At 44.4% G+C, this 19,782-nt stretch overlaps 1 protein-coding gene across 3 annotated transcripts in view; it reads right to left on the bottom strand.

The window, feature by feature from the left end:
* Nucleotides 1–19,782, bottom strand: part of ANKAR (ankyrin and armadillo repeat containing) — a 56,997-nt gene that overhangs the window by 25,125 nt on the left and 12,090 nt on the right. For all 3 annotated transcript variants that reach the window (XM_082223168.1, XM_082223170.1, XM_082223169.1), the window contains 10 exons: nucleotides 18,971–19,086; nucleotides 16,497–16,674; nucleotides 13,667–13,886; nucleotides 12,854–12,883; nucleotides 12,275–12,319; nucleotides 10,849–11,056; nucleotides 9,018–9,226; nucleotides 6,065–6,169; nucleotides 2,425–2,669; nucleotides 1,006–1,174 (listed from right to left, as the gene is read on the bottom strand). In XM_082223168.1, the coding sequence (XP_082079294.1) occupies nucleotides 1,006–1,174; nucleotides 2,425–2,669; nucleotides 6,065–6,169; nucleotides 9,018–9,226; nucleotides 10,849–11,056; nucleotides 12,275–12,319; nucleotides 12,854–12,883; nucleotides 13,667–13,886; nucleotides 16,497–16,674; nucleotides 18,971–19,086 (1,525 nt within the window). The remainder of the gene's footprint in view (nucleotides 1–1,005; nucleotides 1,175–2,424; nucleotides 2,670–6,064; nucleotides 6,170–9,017; nucleotides 9,227–10,848; nucleotides 11,057–12,274; nucleotides 12,320–12,853; nucleotides 12,884–13,666; nucleotides 13,887–16,496; nucleotides 16,675–18,970; nucleotides 19,087–19,782) is intronic.

The raw sequence follows: 19,782 nt of genomic DNA, 5'->3' as shown, positions 1-19,782 counted from the left end.
GTGGCGGGCAGGCAGGCAGCCCCTCTCTTCGGCCGCACTGCTAGGGGAAGCCGGAGGCAGCAGTGGCAGCTGAGGAGTTGGTCTGAGGGAGGAGGAAGAGTAAGGGATGGGGAGGGATGCAGAAGGGCGGCGCTTCAGAGGCCGCGCTGTAACTGCCTCATGCCAGGCTTGCGGGCAGTGTGGGAGAGAGTCTCTCTCCCTCCCTCTTGGGTGGGGAAGGGCCAATGGAACTCATAAGCTAAGCAAAATCCCTTATTTTGGTTGCTGAACCCTTATTTTCGAGGCTGCTGGTCCTTTATTTTCAAATCTGTAAGTTGACAGCTATGGCTCAGGGGCAAACCTTGGTAATATGCCACCCTGTGCAAGGCCATTCACCGGCTTAAGCTGGGCTTTAGAAAAGAGGCACGAGGTTATGGCATGGTCCTAGGGCCCTCCTCCCACCTTTCCTAAGTCCGGTAAGTACTTGTCCAGCTTTGGGAAGGAGGCAGGAAGAAGAAGAAGAGGAGGAGGAGGTGGTGTTTGGACTTGATACCCCACCTTTCACTCCCCTTAAGGAATCTCAAAGCGGCTAACAATCTCCTTTCCCTTCCTCCCCCACAACAAACACTCTGTGAGGTGAGTGAGGCTGAGAGACTTCAGAGAAGTGTGACTAGCCCAAGGTCACCCAGCAGCTGCATGTGGAGGAGCAGGGAAGCGAACCTGGTTCACCAGATTACGAGTCCACCGCTCTTAACCACTACACTACGCTGGCTCACAGGAGGATTCTAGGACCCTGCCAGAGCCCTCACACCTCCTTCCCAAAGCCAGGCAAGCATTTAGCAGGCCTGGTGTGACTGCACCAATTGGACTGCCCTATATCTGCCCCTGCTGCACCCCCAGTATCCACCCCTTGCAGCTTTGATGGTCTGTTGCCCTCCTCCAAAAAGGGGGTCCAGGAGAACATGCCCACCCCCCTGTGTATGGATAGCAGCACTTGTGATTCTGCCTTTTGTTCCTTTGCTGTACCTGAATCTGACTGCAAGAAGTTGACAAGTTGCTCGATGCCCCCGGCATCTTTCACTTTCAACTGGTTCTCATGGTTGTTAATGCACATTACTCGAATGCAATTTATTACGTTCACAAGCAGGTCTTCTATGTTGTACTGCAACAGATTGACAAGTGCAGGGATTCCACCCTGCAGGAAAAAGAAAGAAAGAAAAATAGTGTTGAAGAAAGCAGCGAGATCCATTCAGTCACATATACCAAACTGTCGATAGTGCAGACACGACTCTTGTTCTCTGTTCATCAGAAGCCAACTTTGAGAATGTTCCCTCTTTATCTAGCAACAATTAGTAAATACATCTTCACCCCCTCTTAAGGCTAACCAGTACTTTTCTTAACCTGAGATCTGAATCTCTTGGCTTGACGTGGGTTCCTAATCCTGAGTTTAGGAACAGAGGAGACTGGGGCTCATAGGGGCTGGTAGGGCAGAAGGCAGGGAATACAGCAAAAGGTGGAGCCAGAGCCAGAGCCAGAAACAGGCAGAACCAACTAATTCTGGTTTTGACCCCATTCCCCCTACTGAATTCTACAAAGGCAACACTGAGACTAAGGAGGAAGAAGCTGACAACCCAGTCCTTAGAGTGCCACCCACGGTAAGTAAGGGGCCAGGGAGCATGGTGGTGGCTCATGGCAGAATGTCGGAACAGCTTCCGCCACTGAGGAGAACTCTAGTTACTTGTCAGGAATGAGCCAGCTCCGAACGAAGGTTTGCAGCCAACTGCAGATAGCAGCCAGGAACAGAGGGGCTTAGATGTTAGCCAGGCAGGGAAGAGCCGGCAGCTGCAGACCGGCTCTTCCTGACCTTGACGAGCAGACTGATAAGGCAGTAGCTGAGAGCAGGCTGGAACACAGCCAAAGCTTGCAGGAAGTACAAATAGGCGCGAAAAGACTCAGAGTCAGCCTCGCAGAACAGGAAGAGGTTGCAGCTGATCCACTAAGTCTGAAGAGTCGGCGAATTAAGTTCAATATCTTCTGTCAACGCCGGAAGAAGTCTTCAGAAGGGTCATCTTGAGTAATGATGCCAGAGGCTTTCTCAGAGCTGTCAGAAGCTATCTGTTTGTTTTTGCAATAAATCCTCCTTTTTAATTACCTACGCTTACTGTGTTATCAAGTTGGGAACCTGGACTCCTGACATTACTATTAGGAACCTTAAGCACAATTAAGATTAGTTTCAATGTACCTAGATGATCCTCAGGGTCTCTTACAGGTTTACAGTTCTATGATTCAAAGGAAGAAAGGGGGGGTCTCTAACTTAGGATACTTTTACAAATTGAACACACCTGAAGTAAAAGCAAACACTTTTTTATTATTATAGTACATTTTAAAAAGGAGGGAATGAAAGAAAATACTAAGGTGTTTTGGTTTTTTTAGGGTTAGGCTTACCTGTTCAGCAATTATAACCTGATTGTTATCCAACTGGGCAATATCATATAAAAGGACAGCACAACGGGAAAGCAATTCAGGTTCATGAGTTGCCAGTAGCTTAATTAATACTGTGATGCCTCCTGCTTCTACAAAAGCTTTGGCGATGGACTCATGGATTGAGATGTTACTCAGAACTCCCACAGTGATGCACTCCAGGTAGATGATGCCACTTTTTAACAAGTTGATTAACGAGGGTATGGTACCTGCAGTGCAGAGCGCAAACGAAGAGTCAGTTACAGATTTCTTTCACAAACACAACATCCTGTGAATCACTTGAAAGTTCCTGACTTGTTTAGAAGAGAATAGGAGAATCTGTATGTGTTGGCAGGGAAGGGATGTATGAAAGATCACAAAAGCCCTACTTGTGCATGTAACCCTACACGTGAGCAAGACAGGGTAGGATTGAGAATGTTTTGCTCCTCACACCCTTAACCTCACCATCCTTCTCGCTCTTAAACCCATGGAGGTTTCCTGCTCAATGGAAAATACAAAAGAGGGCTTTAAATCATGTGGGGATCCCTCACATTCTTTCACATGTGGTGGACTTGTAAAAGGGTAAAAGAGTACTGGAAAATAATCCATAATGAATTGAAAAAAAAGTTTAAAATAACTTTTCCAAAAACAAACAAACACCCAGAGTCCTTTTTGTTGGGGATAATTCAGATAGAAATTCCCATGTGTCAGAAAAGTTTATTTATGTATGCCACTACTTTGGCCCATGTTTCATTAGTCCAAAAATGGAAAACACGTGAGGTCCCAAAACTAAAAAAATACTGAAACTTAAATATTAACATATCATTTTAAAGATGCCATTTTATTTATATATTTTACAGGTTTTATTTACACTTTTCAAGTTTATACATTTCATTAATTTTACAACCCTACTTTCTGTGGTTCCTTAAAATGTTTTTTTTAAAAAATAGCTTCTGCATATCCAAATTCATTTAACTTGCTCATTTAATTATCTACTGTAAATATATACTCTTGTGAAACTGCAGGTTATTACAATAATCCTGCTAATGTTTTTATCTGTTTGCAATTTATCTGTAAATATTAAATAAACCATTTCCAGTCTTTTATAAAAAAGTTTGTTATCTTGATTTCTTATTTTTCCGGTAAGTTTCGCCATTTCTGCATATTCCGTAAGTTTTTGTATCCATTCTTCCTTTACTGGGACTTCTTTCCACTTTTGGGCCAGTAACATTCTTGCTGCTGTAGTAAAGGTAAAGATAAAGGGACCCCTGACTATTAGGTCTAGTCGTCACCGACTCTGGGGTTGCGGCGCTCATCTCACTTTATTGGCCGAGGGAGCCGGTGTACAGCTTCCGGGTCATGCGGCCAGCATGACTAAGTCGCTTCTGGAGAACCAGAGCAGCGCACGGAAACGTCATTTACCATCCCGCTGGAGTGGTACCTATTTATCTACTTGCACTTTGACGTGCTTTCGAACTGCTAGGTTAGCAAGAGCAGGGACCGAGCAACAGGAGCTCACCCCATCGTGGGGATTCGAACCGCCGACCTTCTGATCAGCAAGTCCTAGGCTCTGTGGTTTAACCTACAGCACCACCCACGTCCCTGCTGCTGTAGTAGCATACGTAAATAAATTTCTATACAACTTAGGTAGTTCTGTCCCTATAATTCCCAAAAGAAAAGCTTCTGTTTTGGTTTTTTTGAATAGAAGTTATTTTGAACATTCTGTTCAATTCATTGTCATGCCATTTTAAATCCATCAAGCCAATCTCCTCCCAGCAGCAAGGTTTTAGGGGAGGCTGTGCCAGAGGAGGAGAAAACTATAGAGCAGTACTAAACTATGGTTTACTGTTACATCTGAATGTGGCTGGTATCTACAAAAAAGTGAGGATGCTGCAACCCCTATACAGTTATGAACTGGGGCTTTATCATCTACTATTAATTCTGCTGAATTCTGCCCCCAGTGGTTTCTTTCAGCGAGTACATTCAGTCTTTCACAATTTCATTTAAAAATGTATTTGAAGAAGATGCTTCCAACATGTTAAGAGCTGCCTCCAACAGTTCGCTTTATTTAAAGCCGATCTACTCCCAGGAGCAAAGAAGCAGAGAACTTTCCTAGAGTACATCCTTGTGGGATTTGCAACGGATGGTGCTGCATAAATAACAGTTTAAAAATAAGTCATCCGAACGCAGCTTAGGTATAGCACCGAAAGCAATGCGGCAAGTTTGTCATAGCTTCAAGTCCTTTGATTTTTAGTGGGAACTAGATAAATTATAAACAGATGAAAACATTGGCAGGGTTATTGTAATAACCTGCAGTTTTGTAAGAGTATATATTTAAAGAAGATGAGTATATGAGCAAATTAAGTTCATTTGGATATGCAGAAGATATTAAAAACAAAATTCAAGGAACTGCAGAAAGAGGGGGAAGGAAGTCAAGTTTTGAAATGTCAAAATGATTGTAAAATCAGTGAAATGTATAAACTTGAAAAGAATAGATGATAGATAGAGACAGACAGACAGACAGACAGACAGACAGACAGACAGACAGACAGATAGTTGATTTTTAGTGGGAACCACATTCGTCTGGATCCAACCCTGTGAGTACCGTTTGCTTTAAAAAGGCAAGGATGGAAGGAAGAGGTACTATGTCTTCCTATGCATTCACATCAGGCTTGGATTAATCTCTTTTATTGTCCCCCCCCCTTGTTATTAGAATCGTAGAACAGTAGAGTTGGAAGGGATCCCGAGGGTCATCTAGTCCAACCCCCTGCAATGCAAGAATCTCAACTGAAGCATCTATGACAGAGCCATCCAACCTCTGCTTAAAAACCTCCACCCCCTTCCAAGGGAGTCCATTTCACTGTCAAACAGCTCCTACCACCAGAAAGTTCTTCCTGATGCTTAGTCAGAGTGTCCTTCAATGCTTGAAGGCATTGGTTTTAGGTCTTAGCCTCCAGAACAGGAGAAGAAGAAGAAGAAGAAGAAGAAGAAGAAGAAGAAGAGGAGGAGGAGGAGGAGGAGGAGGAGGAGGGGGAGGAGGAGGAGGAGGAGGAGGAGTTTGGATTTGATATCCCGCTTTATCACTACCCTAAGGAGTCTCAAAGCGGCTAACATTCTCCTTTCCCTTCCTCCCCCACAACAAACACTCTGTAAGGTGAGTGGGGCTGAGAGACTTCAAAGAAGTGTGACTGGCCCAAGGTCACCCAGCAGCTGCATGTGGAGGAGCAGAGACGCGAACCCGGTTCCCCAGATTGCAAGACTACTGCTCTTAACCACTACATCACACTGGCTGCTCCCTCTTCCATGTGACAGCCCTTTAGATATTTGAAGGTGGCTGTCATTATCTGCTCTTATCCAGGCCAAACCTACCCAACTCCCTCAACTGTTCCTCATAAGGCTTGAAATCACCTTATATGGGCATTTAGTAGCTGGTGCACAGATACTTATATGAAAACCTACAGCAGAAATGGGGAACCTCTGGCACCCCAAGTTGTTGTTGGACTCCATCAGCCCTAGTCAGACAGGCCAGTGGTGGGAGCGATTATTGGAATTGTCTTTCAACAATATCTGCCCCCCCCGACCTATAGCATAAAGACAGCAACATATCTTGTTCTGCTTATCTCACCTGCATCCAAAATGCACTTCCAGTAATTATCTTTGGCGAGACAAAGGACTTCCAAACACCGTACTGCCATTTCTTTCTTTTTCTGCTCTTTGCAGTCCAGCATACCTGTTGAGAATCCCCAAAGCAACCTGAAGACACTTGCTGGTTACCCCCAAAGGATGTATCCAAGCTGAACCTTTTCGCAATAACTCCAGTTTGCAGAACTGTTTTTCGTTGGAGTTTATCCAGCCAATAAATGGCCAGGAAACACATTTTCAATAGAGCTGATGCAGCTCTAGGTAGAATGGATTTGTTATGTACTGAGATGAATAGGATCCAAAATGCAGCAGTCTGATTGCTCCTAGAACAATAGATTGAGAATGCAGCAGCCTGATTGGTCTTAGAACAATAGGATTCAGAATGCAGCAGTCTGATTGGTCCACAGGAGCCACTCAATCCAGCTCCAGGTGGAAGGGAATCCGCAACCTGATTGGCCCACAGGAGAATCCCTGAATTAGCCAATCACGTGGGGCCCATTGTGTAAATAAAGTATATAAAGCAGACATTCTGGGGAACTTCCATTCCTCCTCACCACTATGAGCTGAATAAAGAGCATGAAATCCACTCTCGACTCCGAGTAAATTTCAGAGGGGCAATTCGAGAATGAGGTATCAACAGTGATTTTTTTATTTTATTTTTTGCATTTTGCCCTGAATGATGGTCAGGGGTGCCGCGGGCAACACTGGCCTCTGTTCCTCTTTCGTTCCCTCCCTTATCTGATGCCCTTTTGTGTTTCTGCCTCCCAAAGGCTTGCACGGCTGTTTATTGCAACAGCCCTGGCTACAAGCTCCCCAGGCAAATGGTGCCTCTGATAGGCACCTCTCTTTGGGGCAGGGGTGGGGCAGACCAGAGACCAGGGGCTGCAGCTGCCTGGAGGACTCCCAAGGAGAGGGGAGATGAGAGGAGGCTGAGGGAACACTCCACAAGGGTGGGTGTTCAAAAAAGGGTGAGAGGCTGGCAGCTCTGCAGGCAAGGGGTGATGTAACTGGGCTCCTGAGCCCCAAAGGGTTGCTGCAGAAGAAAATGTAGTCGGTTAAGGGAGCCAAGGTTGAAAACCTCTAGATTATACCATTTCAGGCTACAGTTGGCAGATTTTATTTCTTTTTAATATTCCCTTTCATTAAAATAAAGCTCATTTTCTACTTGGAGCAAGCTTTAAAAACTTGGAGGCATTCAAAAGAGGTATCCCTCCTCTATTTCATTATCCTGAAGCGGTACAGCTCATTCAAACAACATTTCAGTCTACCCAGGTCTTTAGTACTTGATGGCCAACATATTCAACAGCTAAAACGGTGTGCTTTTATTGTTATTTTGTTTTAGTTTTGGTAGTGTTGCGGTTTAGTCATGCTGGCCACATAACCCGGAAAGCTGTCTGTGGACAAACGCCGGCTCCCTCAGCCTGAAAGCAAGATGAGCGCCGCAACCCCATAGTCTCCTTTGACTGTACTTAACCGTCCAGGGGTCCTTTACCTTTACCGTTCACCTTTTTAGTGGGTTAATAGAAAGCATTTAGCCTGCCAATATTTCCTTGTCAGCCTGCTGAGTCCTATGCTGCCACCACGTGGTAGTTCAAAGTTCCTTCTGACAAATCTGTTATGATGTGGAGGCTGCTATAGGACAAGTCTTTCCAGAGTTCCCTCCAGCTTCCTATCCTGCCTCTAGATAATACAGCATCAGATGTGTTATCACTGGGCTATGGGGACTGTTGCACCCTCCTGTTGCATCCATGGGCCACCTTGTTGCATCCTCATGAACTGAAACATCCCAGTGAGTCAGGGCCACCTAGAACCACTTTGCAGGGAGACGAACTGATGTGCTTACCATCATCATCAACCTTTTATTCAACTGTCAGTCAGAAAAAAGTACATTTGTCAATACACAGTTAAAAGCTCCAGGAAGATTTTAGAACTTAGCCAACACTAAAATGGGCTGAACAGATAGCCTCATATCAATACAGTCAATTATAGTCTTGCGACGCTTAAAAGCTAAAAAAAGAAATTTGGCCACCAAGGAAGGTATAGCTCTAGTGACGTTATTCAGCAAGTGTAAAACCTGGTTTTCTCCGGATAGGAAGCTAGATTGACATAGGAGTGGGTCTATAAAGTTTTGTCTAAGCTCTGCATAAGAAGGGCAAGTCAAGAGGATGTGTTCGGTGGACTCAATCACACCCATGGCACAATGACAGGTTCTCTGGGCGTATGGTACTCCCCTGTACCTTCCCCACAATATCGCAGAGTCAAGGACATTTAATCTAGCCGCTGTAAGAAGTCTACGGTATTCCACATAGTGAATTTCTGCAAGGTAGGGGGCTGGTATGGTCTGATAAATCTGGTCCCCTAGGAACATCCCTGGTTTTACCTGGGCTATGTCCTCTTGTCTGGCAATGTCACTCAGTCTCCGAGAGATCACAGCTCTAGCTTGATTGTACGTCATAGACTCAAAGTAAAGGTGAGACAATCCACAGGATTGAACCTCGTTAGTGACCTCCCTTTCCCACGATGATTGGAAATCGTCCCTCAATATCAAGGGGGCAATACCCACTGGTTTAAAACAAAGCTTGAGCCATAGCCATAGCCAGAGCTTCGTCTTCAAGGCCACATGCCGTAGAGCTTGCCAGCCGACCTCTAATCTCATAACCGCACCCGCTACCAAGGGGGAAATCCTAAGGATGGCTCTAAGGAATCGCGTTTGGATAGAATCCAATTTCAAAAAGCCCCTACGGGAGCCTAAAGAGATGCCCACCAAAAGAAGGGGGAGGACTTTCATTTGGAAGAGTCTCAAAGCTATCTTCACTGATTGAGCCTGATTCTTAGCATATAGGGATCTAATCTGGATGGCTGCTTTAGATGCGTTAGTTGTTATATAGTCTCTATGGGCCAAAAAAGACCTATTTGACCGTATTTGATGTGCTTACCAACAAGAGTTTTCCAAACCGGAAGATCAGGGTTGTGCAGCTCAACCAGATGCTTCAGAACCTCCGTGTGAAAGTTCAGCACCGCCAAATGAATGATATTATTTCCTTCGCTGTCCTTTTTCAGCCAGTTGGCTTTGAGAGAAAACAAATGCTGGATTGTATCTAATGCCCCAGATGTAGCCGCAAGCAAAAGTGGGGTAGAGCATTTTCTGTAGGAGAGAGGAGAAACATCACTGCGATGCAGATAAATACTCAGCGAAATAGGATGATGAAATGGATTTTATTTCATATACAGGACAAGCCTTGGCCATAGTTCACGGTTAGTCCAGAGAGAGCTAAACCATTGGCCTGGAGTCATACAAGATGCTAAACCAAACTACGATTGTGATTCCTTTCCCAAAGAAGAAGAGGAGTTTGGATTTGATATCCTGCTTTATCACTACCCTAAGGAGTCTCAAAGCGGCTAACAATCTCCTTTCCCTTCCTCCCCCACAACAAACGCTCTGTGGGGTGAGTGGGGCTGAGAGACTTCAGAGAAGTGTGACTAGCCCAAGGTCACCCAGCAGCTGCATGTGGAGGAGCGGGGAATCGAATCCGGTTCACCAGATTATGAGTCCACTGCTCTTAACCACTATACCACACTGGCTATCTGCACATCCATGTGTTCATGCTAAGCTATGTGCAAGCCAGGGCATTGTTTCTGCAAGTTAGCTGCTGAGTGACAGTGGAATGCTGCACACATCTATTCAGAAGCAAGCCCTACTGAGTTCAATGAGATTCACTCCCAGAAAAGTAGATGAAGAATTGTGGCCAAAAATGAACAAATAAAAGTATGCACATCTCCCTATGTTCTCTAATAAGGAAAGCCCTATCATGTTCATTAGGGCTTGGTGAGATATCGATATATCATCCAAAACTGGTCTGAAGTCCATATCGTGATATCGGGTTCATTGTTTTTGACCTGGCACTATATTGCAAATCACGAAATGTGTTAGGGCTGGGCAATATATCACTCAAAACTGGTTTCAAGTCCGTATTGTGATACTGATTTCATAATTTTTGACCTGGCAACATATTGCGGATCTTGATGTGTGCATGTGCAATGGAAAAATCACAATGTGGGGAAAACCGTGAAGCCAGCCAATGCTTCAACATAGCTCCATCCTTATTTCAGACATCATGATATATTGGTATATTGTGATGTTTAACTGGGGATATATCACAGTGTTGAAAACCAGATATTGGCCAACCCTAATGTTGATTGGGATCTACTCACTGGCAAGTTTATATAGGATTTATTGTTATTTTATCCTTCCAGACAAATTGCATGTAACAGAAACGCAGTTGAGCTGAACCGGGCTGTGGTGGGATAGTTTCTTTGCCTGCCTATCTTGCTCTCTTTACCTTCCCACTTTGCAACGTTGATTGCTCTAAAAAGGACTCTTATCAAGGATTGCAGGCTTGAACCCGGAACATGAAGGTGAACGTTGGCCTAGACTGCATTCTTAGGCTATCTGAAGGTCCTCCACGCTCCTAGTAGACTCTTCCAGGAGGATTTGATTGATATGGGACAGTACATATTTAGATTGACCAGAAGTCGACATAGCAAACACTTCAAAACATGATCACACCCTAGAATAGCCTGTTCCCTTGCAGGCAAATGTAGTTATGTAGCCAGCTGACGAGCACATTATGAACCCTTGTCTCAAATTGATTGACCCAAGATCGGGCAATTTGGTGTTACATTATGCATAATCACTAACCTTCCTTACTTGAATTCCAAAAGGAAACAAGGCGGCGTAAATTCCCATGCTGTTTTCTGCTTACTTACTCATTTCGTGTTTCAGACTCTAACGAAGCTGGGTGTTTTCGGTAGAGAATTGTGAAGCAGGTAACATTGTCATAGAAGGCAGCGTAATGTATAGGCAGCCACCCATGTTCATCAGGTATTTCGTAATCTGCTTTTAAGGCCAGGAGGAAATGGAGGGCTTCGACGGAGGAGCACTGAGCTGATAGGTGCAAAGCAGTGGGACCAAAACCTGACAGAGGGAACAAGACGCAATAGAATGAACTACACCGGGGTCAGCAACCTTTTTCAGCCGTGGGACGGTCCACCGTCTCTCAGACCATGTGGTGGGCCGGACTATATTTTGGGAAAAAAATATGAACAAATTCCTATGCCCCACAAATAAGCCAGAGATGCATTTTAAATAAAAGCACACATTCTACTCATGTAAAAACACCAGGCGGGCCCCACAAATAACCCAGAGATGTATTTTAAATCAAAGGACACATTCTACTCATGTAAAAACACGCTGATTCCTGGACCGTCTGCGGCTCGAATTTAGAAGGCAATCGGGCCGCATCCAGCCCCCGGGCCTTAGGTTGCCTACCCCTGAACTACACAGACATGGTACACTTCAGCTGGCAAAATTTAAGGCAAAGCCCCCAATGATTTGAATAATTATTTGCTAGTTTTATACCAGTGCTGTTTCTACACCACTCCTTTATTGTTTTATGTGTCCAGTTGTACCTTGGTGGCTGAATGCCTTGGAACTCATATGTTTCAGCTCCTGGGTGATCGTAAACCAGAAGTGAGGGTTCCGGTTTTCAAACGATTTTCAGAAGCCAAACGTCCAGCGCAGCTTCTGTGGCTTCTGATTGGCTGCAGCAGCTTCCTCCAGCCAACCAGAAGCCGCACTTTGGTTTCCATATGTTTTGGAAGTCGAACGGACTTCCAGAACGGATTCTGTTCGACTTCCAAGGTATGACTGTATATGTATGTATGTGTTGAATTTATAGCTCTTTTCTCCAAAAAGCTCAAGGTGATGTCTTTGCTTCTCCCCCCCCCCCCCCCGGTTTCAAAACCACGACAACCCTATAAGGTAAGTTAGTCTGAGAGGCAGGGGCTGGCCCAAGGTCACCCAATAAGCTTGAAACCTAGTCTCTCTAAGGTCCTAGTTTCACACTCTCACCTCCCCACCACGCTGAATTTTCACAGAATCGATATTGTTTCTCTTTCCAGCACTAGAAAAATAGCATGTGAATTTATCAGATTTTTAAAAAAGCATCGAACATGCCATGCATTGTAGCATTAAAAATGGAAAACATAGCAAAATCTCTGCCCACCCCTGAATATGGACAGCATATAGCCCATCCTTAGTGGAGGGAGAAAGAGAAATCAATGGCAACAAACTAAATAATTTTCATCAGTGTAGATTATAAAAAATTAATGCTGCGGTTTTTTTGCAACTCACCACTTTTCTCTCCTGCAATGTCCTTATCTTGGAAGCTCGTTGTTCCTGAAAGAAAGAATATTTATTTAATCACTCCAAGCATGACATCCCTACATGCCAGTGTGATATGTAGACATAGGTTCTTATTTTAAGATTAATTACATCATAGGTTCCAAAGCTATTGGCTATGCAGAATTTCCAGTGACGAAATACTATCGACTTCAGTGCAATCAATCTTTTTAATTATTATTATTTTATATATGTGTGTGTGTGTTTACAATGTGATCTCTGCATTAAATTTACTCCCGGAACAAAATTACAAAACTGCAGCATGCTTAATGGATTCCGAAGAGATTTTCTTCCGAATGGGCTTACCTGTGCACCCCCTTAATGGCAAGAGCAAAGCTCCCACTAACTCAAATCTTTCATTGAATGAACCGTTCTAGTTACACTATAGAGCATTATCTCTTAAGGTACAGAAGCTGCAAGCCTTTGCCCTTAAACTTATAGCCCCTAGTTTTCCTAAAGCTAGCACAACTTTATTTTGTATACTTATATATATTACAAAAGTCAGAGGACAACAAATTATTTCTCACTTACCCTTTGGATCAGATTTCTGGGGACGTTTCCCTAGAAAAAAATGTATTTATTATGATTTGGCTATTGCGTCTTTCTTTCTTTCTTTCTTTCTTTCTTTCTTTCTTTCTTTCTTTCTTTCTTTCTTTTGGTATACACTATCCTGCTTCTCACTCTAATGATAAAGGCCTCCTCCAAACAGTTATTTCAGAGATGAAGAATCTGTGGTTCTCCTCTCCAGATGTTGATGGATTTCAGTCTGCAGGGCCAATGGTCAGATGATGGGAGCTGTTGCCCAGCACAGCAGCATATTGTGGGTTGCCAATGCCCAGGGTGGGTGGGCACATATGCCAGGCAGGGGACAGAGACCGCTGCTCCAGCCCAGCGCCAAAGCAACCCCCCACTGGAGCCAAGTGGGACCACATTGCTTTGCCTGCTCGCCCACACAGGTATCTGAACTGGAGTCGGTAACAGGTCAGATGAGGGCTAACAGTGATGTCTGGAGCAATAAAGTATCTCACACACTTCAGAAAAGAAAATTGGAATCAAGAGGGATCTCCACAAAGGTGAACGAAGGCTTCCTCAAACTCAGCCCTCTAGATGTTTTTTTGGCCTACAACTCCCATGACCCCCAGCTAGCAGGGCCAGTGGCCAGGGATGATGGGAATTGTAGTCTCAAAACATCTGGAGGGCCAAGTTTGAGGAAGCCTGATTTAGATATCTCTGGTTCTTGTACAGAGTCTTTTCTACAACCAAGAAAGGGGACAGGGGGGATGCTTTCCTTGTGGGAAGGACCCCTGGGACTCTAATAACTTCTCAGCAGATACTATTTCATACCTTGGCTAACTGGGATGCTGCGCCTCTGGTTGATTGTCAGATATGATTTAATCAGCTGGCATATGATTGACACACGGTTGTAGATAGCAGCATAGTGGATAAGACCGTAGCCATGATCGTCTGAAAGAGCAAGGCTGGAGAGGGATGTCTTGCGGCAGAAGGTGAGGAAGATAGCAGCCAACCCTCTTTCAGCAGCAGCCCTCATGCCAAATGGCAGGCTCTAAATGTCACACGCGCAAAAGGCACATAGAAAAACAACAAGAATAGTAATACAGTGATTTTTCACTCCAGCTACTTTGATTTGGGCTGTGTGTACCATGCCCTGAAAGAAAGAATACAGTTAAAACTCTGTACCAAGATAAATTGACTCCTGAGGCCAGCCGACTGTAGAAAGACACAGGATCTTTCTTATTCTGCATTGCATTATATAATTTTGTACTTGTTCTGTATCATGCGTTCCATCCTGGCTCGTTAGATTGAATGGGCAAGGATGTATACAGGCCACTGAAGTCTTGGCCCCAACCACTGGATGTCAGTTTCAGTACTCAAATTACAGGGGGAAATGTAGAGAGGCCCTTAATGGAATCCTCAAGATACCCTGGGCAGATAAAGGAAAGTGGTGGAGACCACCTTCCCAGGAGTCTTCCAGAGAGGATGAAGGGACATTTAGTATAGACCTCCATGTTAGTATTTTTCATCCTCCCATTGCTGTTGGATCTCGTGATCCACACTGTTTACATTCCATTCTCCTGGAAGTGTGAGAACGGAAACTCAGACACCGCATTTCCGTTCTCTGTGCTTTTGTTTTAGACTCTTTGTTCTGTCTCCCAGACAGACAGGATGTTTGTGTGAGCTGCTCCTTGTGCTGTTGTTAATTTCTTTATTATGATTTGGTTTGATTTGATGTAGAGCAATAAAATTAGCAATGCTACATACTTTCGCAGCCAAGCTTTTGTTTACTCTGCTGTTTGCATGCTCATATGAGCAGATACAGCATCTTAAAAAGCAAAGCAGAGACATCACCTTGCCAACAAAGGTCCGTATAGTTAAAGCCATGGTTTTTCCAGTACTGATGTATGGAAGTGAGAGCTGGACCATAAAGAAGGCTGATCGCCGAAGAATTGATCCTTTTGAATTATGGTGCTGGAGGAGACTCTTGAGAGTCCCATGGACTGCAAGAAGATCAAACCTCTCCATTCTTAAGGAAATCAGCCCTGAGTTCTCACTGGAAGGACAGATCGTGAAGCTGAGGCTCCAATACTTTGGCCACCTCATGAAAAGAGAACTCCCTGGAAAATACCCTGATGTTGGGAAAGATGGAGGGCACAAGGAGAAGGGGATGACAGAGGATGAGAAGGTTGGACAGCGTTCTCGAAGCTACAAACATGAGTCTGACCAAACTGCGGGAGGCAGTGGAAGACAGGAGTGCCTGGCGTGCTCTGGTCCATGGGGTTACGAAGAGTCGGACACGACTAAACGACTAAACAACGACAAATGAGCAGATATGAGTCGCTGAGATACAGGACTGCTGCCGAACTCTTCATGAGAGTCCTGTTATCGGAGGGAGAGGCCCCATACTCCAGAAGTGGTTTGGCAGAGGGCACACTCCAGAGGAAGATGAGGGCAAAAGTTGGGAGATAATGGGAGATGAGGAGGAGGACTTTGAAAGCATTCAACAGGCAAAGCTTGAGCAGCAGTTGAATGAGACGCTGTCACTGGAGTGTCTCCTAGAAAACGTAGCTGCTCCCAAAACCAGGCGTTCGCTGAGGTTAGCAGAGAAGAAAGCTCAAAGGCAAGCAGCCCTGCCCAGCCAGAGGCAGAAGGAGTCTGATAAATAGGGAAGCAACAGAGAATGGGCTGTTTGGGCAATTTCCACTAAGGTTGCCACCTTTGTTCTGGCAAAATACTGGGCAGGGTAGGGTGGGGCAGAGATAGGCGTTGGAGCGATTTTCTTTTCCACCTGGTGCATAAATGAACTCAAAGCAATCCATTACAATCTGTGGCAGCCTAACAAGATGGCCCCTCTGGAATTTGTCACATGCACAGAGACAGATATGAATGAATTTGTAAATCTGTCTGAGCTTTGCTACCTGTAACTTAAATACATGACTTTTCACACACCCTTTCACACAGATAGATTTGGAGAGGAGCCCTAACTTGGCAGAGACAAGGGCCCCGCAGGGGACAAGGGCTCCCGCAGGGGAGCGGAAATACAGCACAAACTGCATCCTGTATTGAATCAGCACAGGACACAGTATTTTGCACTATCATACAGGACGATCCCGTATTATACAGTGTTATGTATTCAGTGTTCTGTGTTTGCCTGAGCCTGAGTCTGGACTAAGGATTTTGAGCTCCTGTGTTCTGATTCGATACATGATATCCAATCACAGAACATTTCAGGATTTGGGCCTTTGCTATTGGCCCTTAAACTCTGAGTCATGATTCGCAGCTTGGATGTTTAGATAGCCTATCACGCTGAGAGTGGGAGTGGCCCAGGCCTTCAGAAATGTATATAAGCAGTTGTTTGCCCCTGCTGTCCAGTTCTGTTAGTTCAATAAAGGTTCTTGCTGTTATCGCTGTTTCTTGCCTCGTGGGAACCTACGCTTCATATAGGGTGGTTGGCAACCTTAAATTTTCCACCTGGCCTGAGAAGCAGGGCAGGTGGGTTGACTCCATCCACAAAGGCTGCTCTAACTGGAATGAAGCATGATTTTGAGCGACAGAGGGAGAGGAGCAAAACTGTTCTGAAAGCGCTGTTAAAGGAAGATGACCATAAATGTGGTGGACCTCACAGGGTCCAGTCCCTTAACAAAAACAAAAACCATACCTTGCATTTAATAGCCTTCTTATAGCCAAATCTTTTCTTGAATTGGTCCATTGCTTGAATATCAGTTAATGGAAGCCTTTTGGGTTTAAGTGTGCTTACTACTTCGTTTATGGCTCCCCACCATTGGCTCTTAAAAAGCAGATAAAATGGTTCAAGTTCGATCCCGATTACATAATAGCTGGAAAATGCAGGGGGTGGGGGGGGACACACACACGCAAAGTAGAAACTGGAATATTTTAACACGTTATTTCATAGCCTATATTTCACAATGCCTGTAAAGTGAGCCTGAGACCCACCAAACCAAAGACATCCCAACCACTTAATATGGTGGTCCACCAGGGGCTTATAAATATATATTTATTGCTGTCTCCGAGACTGCAAAATTGAGATCGTGGTTAAACACTAGGCAGGCCACAATGCACAAAATCAGTTGCTGGGAGTCACAAGTGCTGTTGCACTCATGTTCTGTTTACAGGCTTCCCATGGGCATCTGGCTGGCCACTGTGAGAACAGGATACTGGACTAGGATACTTTGACCTGGTTCAGCAGGTTCTTATGTATAGGACTTTATTAAAGAAAATCAAGCAGTAGTAGCTGCATTTAGCTCAGTGGGCCGCAGGTTGTGTACAGCTGTCTAAATCGGACCATGGCATACCATTATAATTCATTTTAATCCTGCCTTTCCTCTCAGGATGGCATACAGCAGCATACCCTCCTCAAAAATTATCCTTGCGACAACCCTGGTTGTTTGGGTAAGGGAGTGTGACTGGTCCAAGGTCCCCCAGTGAGCTTCATGGGTAAAGTGTCAATTTTAATCTGGGTCTCTCCATCATCCTAGTCCAATGCTCTACCCACTGCACCACACTATTTGTACAGAACCCAAACACTGCAAACCCAGAAGTAAGTGTTTGGGTTTGGGAACTTTTTGGAAGCCAAACGTGCTCCGTTTTGAGTGTTATGCTTCTGTTTTGAGTGTTATGCTGAGGTCTGTCTGTTTTTGCTATTTATTTTGCATTTTTGGTTTTGCGTCTCTTTTTGTTTTGTTTTTGTGACTGTGTGGAACCCAGTTCAGCTACTGATTGATTGATTGATTGTGTGGCTGCAGTACATTGTTTGTTGCTTTTGTTTTATGGATCAATGATCTCATTAGATAGTAAAATTCACGTTAAATTGCTGTTTTAGGGGTTGTTTTTAAAAGTCTGGAACGGACTGATCCATTTTGCATTACTTTCTATGGGAAAGTGCAGCTTGGTTTTGGAACGCTTTGGTTTTGGAACAGACTTCCGGAACGGATTAAGTTTGAGAACCAAGGTACCACTGTAGTATCCTTTTAACATTGCTCTAGTATCTGGGCAAAAGGGACGCAGGTGGCGCTGTGGTCTAAACCACATAGCCTAGGACTTGCCGATCAGAAGGTTGGCGGTTTGAATCCCCTCGACGGGGTGAGCTCCCGTTGCTTGGTCCCAGCTCCTGCCAACCTAGCAGTTCCAAAGCACGTCAAAGTGCAAGTAGATAAATTGGTACTGCTCCGGCGGGAAGGTAAATGGCGTTTCCGTGCACTGCTCTGGTTCGCCAGAAGCGGCTTAGTCACATAGCTGTCAACTTTTCCCTTTTTTTAAGGGAAATCCTATTTGGAATAAGGGAATTTCCCTTTAAAAAAAGGAAAACGTTGACAGCTATGCTTAGTCATGCTGGCCACATGACCCGGAAGCTGTACGCCAGCTCCCTTGGCCAATAAAGCAAGATGAGTGCCACAACCCCAGAGCCGATCCTAATGATCAGGGGTCCCTTTACCTTTTAGTAATTGGGCACTGTAAAGATCACTGAAGTGTATGTTTCCCTAAGCCTGAAATAATGGAACCTAGGCATAAAAGATGGAGCAAAGGTAGTTCTGGGGGCTGGGGGGAACTTGGTAGAGTAGAAGTACACTGTAGGCAAACTCAGCCCTCCAGATGTTTTGGGACTACAACTCCCATGATCCCTAGCTAACAGGACCTGTGGTCAGGGATAATGGGAACTGTAGTCTCAAAACATCTGGAGGGCCAAGTTTGCCTATGCCTAGTTTAGACTAATGGGCTAACAGGAAGCACAGAAAATATGATTGTGTCATGCTTTATGCCAGACTGGATTCCATCGACAAGATTTCCATTACATGACTGTATTCCCTTTATGATAAAGCACAGTGGGCAAAGAGCTATGGTCAAAATAATTTGTTTTTAAAAAGCAGCAAAACTCAATTCTACATTCAGATTAAAAAATCTCGATGAATAAATAATAAACATCCGTACTCAATCGTCAGTATGTCTTTTAAGTAAACTTATTTCTAATCAATTATTATTTTACATACTGTAACATCTGTTGCACGTACACAAGTGTTTACTGGCACTTAGGTCTGAGCCACTTTTTGACTCTCAACCATTAACTAGTGTTACGTTCCCAAAAACTCAATCGAAAGCATCTCACGTGCTCTTTACCTCTTGCCTTGAAAATCCATTATTGGTATGGGGTAATGTTCTCTATAGGGCGCATCTGGGTCCAACAGCTGAGCGAGGTGATTTGCTGCACATGTATGCATTTCGTCATAGGCAGCCTACAATTAATGTTAAAAACAACAGACCCTATTTATGCTTGCAAAGCCTTTAAAACTTCCTGTATCAAGGCCAAGCACTGCTTTAAGTAGTTAAAGCATCTTTTCAGCAAAATATGCAGGCTCAAAGTCTGCTAAGAGCTGAAAAACCCAATGGGTAGAGAAACACAAGTTCAAATCCTGTCTGGGCACATGGTGGAAACAGGTTTTTAGTTTCATAGAATCAAAGAACCAAAGTTATTTGACTTCCAACCCATAACATGTGAGGTTACAGTTCTACAACAGTCCTGTTCTTGCTACCGTCAAGTGATTACATGCTGAATTTCTTCAAAGTAAATGCTCTTTAAAATAAAATAATACAGATAAAAATAAATGTATTCTCTTTTAAAATATATTTTCATACTTCGTACTCCCAACGAAGTATTAAAAGCACAATAAAATGTCAACCATTAAAAACCTTCCCTAAACAGAGTAGCCATCAGATATCTTCTAAATGTTGTATAGTTGTTTATCTCCTTGACATCTGATGGGAGGGCATTCCACAGGGCGCGTGCCACTACTGAGAAGGCCCTCTGCCTGGTTCCCTGTAACTTGGCTTCTCGCAGGGAGGGAACTTCACTTCTCACAGTGAGGGAATCGCCAGAAGGCCCTCGGAGCTGGACCTCAGTGTCTGGGCAGAACGATGGTGGTGGAGACGCT

The sequence above is a fragment of the Podarcis vaucheri genome (genome assembly GCF_965113315.1).
Source record: "Podarcis vaucheri genome assembly, chromosome: 1".
NCBI classification, from domain to species: domain Eukaryota; kingdom Metazoa; phylum Chordata; class Lepidosauria; order Squamata; family Lacertidae; genus Podarcis; species Podarcis vaucheri.
The sequence above is the reverse complement of the archived record's forward strand: the minus strand, read 5'-3'. Positions and strand labels throughout refer to the sequence as shown.